General features: G+C 49.4%; 1 protein-coding gene across 1 annotated transcript in view; it reads left to right on the forward strand.

The window, feature by feature from the left end:
• The window catches only part of VPS33A (VPS33A, CORVET/HOPS core subunit), an 11,826-nt gene that overhangs the window by 4,784 nt on the left and 2,384 nt on the right, over window positions 1–4,658 (forward strand). The window contains exons 7-9 of the mRNA XM_006015258.3: window positions 458–651; window positions 3,406–3,532; window positions 3,746–3,813. Coding sequence (XP_006015320.1) covers window positions 458–651; window positions 3,406–3,532; window positions 3,746–3,813 — 389 coding nt within the window. The remainder of the gene's footprint in view (window positions 1–457; window positions 652–3,405; window positions 3,533–3,745; window positions 3,814–4,658) is intronic.

The raw sequence follows: 4,658 nt of genomic DNA on the forward strand, positions 1-4,658 counted from the left end.
TCTTTCCCTCACTGTTCATCACAGTAGACACCTTCCACCCTCTGCCCCTGCCCATCATTTGTCAAATGACTCAGGATGTGTCCCCTTAGCTCCCTAGGCCAGAAGTCGGTAGTACCTGTAACTTCCCCATGCTGCACTGATGAGTGTGTAGGATGCTTCTTTTCACCTACCCAGGAGTGAGCCACCACCTTGGCAAGCATCTCAAGTGCCCTCTATCTGTGTGTGGTTTCTATCGGACTAGGAGGGATTTTCCCCTTTTGATCTAGAGATAATCAGTTCATCCCTGCCAAGAATACTTCTTTCAAGTTGTGCAGTAACCATGTACTCTTAAGTCCTGTGTGGAGAGCTGCATTTTTGCCTGAGGAAAGCTTTGTGTATAGCGATTTGTCATAACTCTTGGGATTATGTCAGTCATGCGTATGAAGTGTCCGTCACTGTTGTTTCCTGATATCAATAGCTTATGTGAAACTCCCTCCTGAGAAATTTGCCCCTAAGAAGCAGGGAGAGGGTGGCAAGGATCTCCCCACGGAACCTAAGAAGCTGCAGCTGAACTCTGCTGAGGAGCTGTACGCCGAAATCCGGGACAAGAACTTCAACGCCGTGGGCTCGGTGCTGAGCAAGAAGGCCAAGGTCATATCTGCAGCCTTTGAGGTAGGTGCTGTAGGCGGGAGGCTGTCTGGATCTGCAGTCAGCCCGTGAGTCTATTCTGAACCTTGCTGCTGCTGTGTGTGGCTGCTCTAATGCAGGCTTGGCCTTTTATTCCTCAGCTGCCCGTTCATAGAAAACTGAGTGTGTGGGATCCAGATTGTGTTGCTCAGCCTGCGGGTGTTTGAGGGACTCAAATGAAAACCCTATTTTAAGAGGCTGTAGAGGGCCTACCCTGAATTAAAGCCTTGTTAATGCCTTGGAAGGTACTTTGTAGAAGCATGAGGGGGAAAGCCTGGTCTAGGGCTTACAGTCTAAATGAGGCTGAGAGTATCTTAAACTAGCACAGTTAGGGCATGTGCCTGACTCCCTTTGCACAGTGCTGGAGCACCTTAGGTCCCTCTTACTGTTGGGAGCTCAAGCACAGACTTGAAGGACAAAACACTTGTGTCAGCAGTGTTGGGTTTTTGCCCCCAAGTGACTTATCCAGGGGGTGTGGCAGAGCACGGTGCTCTGGGCTCCTGCCTGAGTACTGGCCCGGCCTTCCTGGAAATTTTAAGCACCAGAACTGGCAGTTTGAGGAATGTGGGGCCAGAAGAGCAGGGAGGCAACCGGGCTGCGGGGCCTGCCTCTCGAACTGCAGACTCAGCACAGGTTTGTCATGGTGTTGGGTGTACACAGGGCCTGGCAGGCTGGGACCCTGCCTAGAGGCTCCAGGTGCTTTCACAGCCCCTGTGCATAGTCGCATGTAGGGATTGTCCTTCAGCCTGCAGAACTAAAAGATGCTGGTGACCTTTTCAGCTGGGTGTAGGACTTACTGCAGACATTGAAAGACTCCTGTTGACCTTTGTCAACTGGGACCCCTTGGAGAAAGGAGCTGGCAGCCCTTCCTGGGAAATGCAGTGGCTGAAAGTTGCATTCATGCAGTGACATTGGGCACTGAGCAGCCAAGAAATGTGAAAGCAGTTCTGTGGCAGGCAGGACTTGCAGTGTAGGTGTTATCTTCAGGCATGGACACACGGTTTACCACAGTGCACCCTCCGAAAAAGTGTGATTGGAAGTGTAGAGACTTGTGGCTCCCAGAGCTGTGTGATCTGGTGTGCTGTGACAGCTCTACTCTGAAGGACTGCACTGAGCTCCCACATTTCTCCGCTATTGAGGGCTTTGCTGCACAGCCTCACGTTAACTCCTGTAGTATTTGGCTTCGCCTTCTGCTAGCTGTCACTTCTGCCAGCCTTAAGACAAAGTAGGTGTACTGTGTATCAAATTCTGGAGCGCACTTGAATTTGAATTTGTAGCAATAGCTGTTTACTGGGGCATTAGTGCTGGAAGCTCCCAGAGTTTAGAGTACTTCACACTGGAAGGGGATGGAAGAGATGTGAGAGATTCAGATGTAATGGGTGATAATGAAACAGCAGCACGTTGGCAGCAGAGGACTTTTTAAATGGCAGACTTCATTAGCACTTGCCTGCCTACACATGCCCGTGTAGATCATTCTCACTTAGTCAAGTTTATTTGTAAGGAAGCTTGTTGCAAATTTAAATTAAAAAAGATGTGGGTAGTCCAGGGGGGCGACATGCAAACTTCTGGATTCTTCTGGCACAAGAGGCTGTATCTGCCTTTTGTCTTGATCCTGTGCAGATAGCATATGACATAACCAGGGGCAGACCTGGAAGTGTTGCAGGTGAGCTGGCAGCTTGAGGAGTGGTTTGGGGGCAGCTCCTTCTCTGTGTGTGTTACTTGGCACCAGAGCACAGCAGCTCAAATGGAGGCGAAAGGCCCTGAGTCTGGCCGAGTTTTCAGCTGGGGGTTGATGTTCCACAAAGGGCTTGCTGGGCCCCACCGCGCCTCTGCGGAGAGCAAGGTGATACCTCTGTTTTGTGGGTGAGGAAACGACCAGGACTGACAGGCTGAGGCAGGCAGATGTGAACGCTACCGCGGCCCCCCCCCCATGTTTCTGACACCTCCCTGCTCTAGCCCTGATGCCTGCCCTTGTTGTTCCATCTCACCCTGCTCTGTAATGGGAGTTCTTAAATTCTGAATTTCTTCTCTGCTCTTATTTCCTCCGAGGCTGGAATTGTTTCCCACTTCTGTTCTGGACCAGAACAAAGCAGGGAGAGAGAGCACTGAGATACCTTTCCATCTCCCTATTCCTCTGCTTTCTGCAAGGATTCCCGTCATATGTGACAGCACTACAGACAGGAACTTTATGTAACATCTGCCACGTGGGCCAGTATTTTATCCACTTGGTTGATATCTCCTGTATGTTAAGTCCTTGGGACAGGGTTAGTCTAGCTACAGCCCAGCCATGGTTTCTGTACTCCTGAAGAAGTATAGTAATTAATACCTGCCAGCTTCAGAGGGCAGTTGTCTGGCTTAATACATTAATTATACTCTCTTTGGTCCCTGGCTGGACTGCACAGTAGGGTAGAGTCCAGATTCAAATTGCAGCAGGAGGGGCAGCCTCCATATGTAGAGAAAATTTATTCCAGGGCTATGTTTGAGTATTTTCTGCTGCAGTAGGAGATGGCACTATCAGTTGACGGGGAGCAGGAGCATTATTTCAGTCCGTGCCAATGCAAACCGTCTGTCCAGTGATCAGATATTGCTGATACTACGCAAGGAAATCAAACTGTGCAACGAAGCTCATGTCTTTCACTTTTGCTTACACAAAGCACTAACTTCTGCCCAAAAGTCTGCTGTTGATTAAGTGATGTGACGGGTGCTGCTGTCTAAGCTGTAACCGCTGTGTTTCCTTAGGAGAGGCACCATGCGAAAACAGTTGGAGAGATTAAACAGTTTGTCTCGCAGCTGCCCCACATGCAGGCAGCAAGGAGTTCTCTGGCAAACCATACCTCAATTGCAGAGCTAATCAAAGACATTACTAGTGAGTGAATTTCTAAGTCTTCCCTCTACAGCTGGTTTTGTGTTGCACCTTTTGTTGGGGAGAGATGCACTTTAATTCACTCCACTGTTGAGTGCCAAATTTGTGTATGTGTAACTAAAGCTAGAATTACTGAAGGCGTTTAACACAGAAAATGAACTGGCTGTTATTTTTAAGTACTGATGTGCTAATGTATTGATTTCCTTTCCATCATAGCATCAGAAGATTTCTTTGATAATTTAACAGTGGAACAAGAGTTTATGTCAGGAATAGACACAGACAAGGTGAGTTGCAAGGCTAATTCTGTTGCAGATACAGACTTCTATGACCCCTTGCTAAAAGGCTGGGTACTTCTTTTTAAAAGAGTAAAGGCTGAGCAGAGGCTGACTGCCTTTCAGTGCTAGAGTTCTGGGAGCTTTGTCTGCAGGGTTGCCTGCTGCATTCTGGAGAGGAGATGCACAGTGCTGAGCATACTTCCTGTGAGGGCCGGGGAGCTGTGGTTGTCAGTATGAGCCTTGGCTCCCCTGAAAGACGTGCAAAGACCTGCACTTTGCCTTGGACAGTGATCTATGGATGGTGTGAGGGTGAGGCTAGTCTGAGTTCTGGCAAACTGCTTCCAGCCTGTCAAATATGACCCAAGCCTTGACCATGGAGTCATTACTGCTTGTGACATGGAACCAAGGCTCTTACGCAAAAATGTAAGCTGCCTACACTGCCACTGCGACCTCTGTTCTGTTGCTCTTTAGTGCCTGACGTGGAGATGAAAGCATCCCCCTTCATTTTACTTGTAGCACTAAGAAGTTTTTTCAGGTGCATTAAATTCTCAGAGGGGGTCTGGCTGATGTGTGGGCCGGGAGCGGTCCGAGGCCCTCGGGGGGCCTGTGCGCGGCGGGCTGTGGCCAGCAGCCCGGACACGCCGGGTCGGGGAATGCAGGCCGGCGGGCTAGAATTAGGCACGAATGCGTAGCGGTTGATTAAAGATTATTTTACTTACACCAAAGATGGTCGCGGTGCAGGCAGGAAAACTTGCTTGAGTTGCAGTTACAAAACAAAACAAAACAAAACTCGAACCTGCAGGGCACGAGAGTACGTCGCAGGGGGTTTTCGGCGACGGGAAGATGCAAAACAC

This window comes from Alligator sinensis, unplaced genomic scaffold, assembly GCF_000455745.1.
Source record: "Alligator sinensis unplaced genomic scaffold, ASM45574v1 scaffold628_2, whole genome shotgun sequence".
Taxonomy (NCBI): domain Eukaryota; kingdom Metazoa; phylum Chordata; order Crocodylia; family Alligatoridae; genus Alligator; species Alligator sinensis.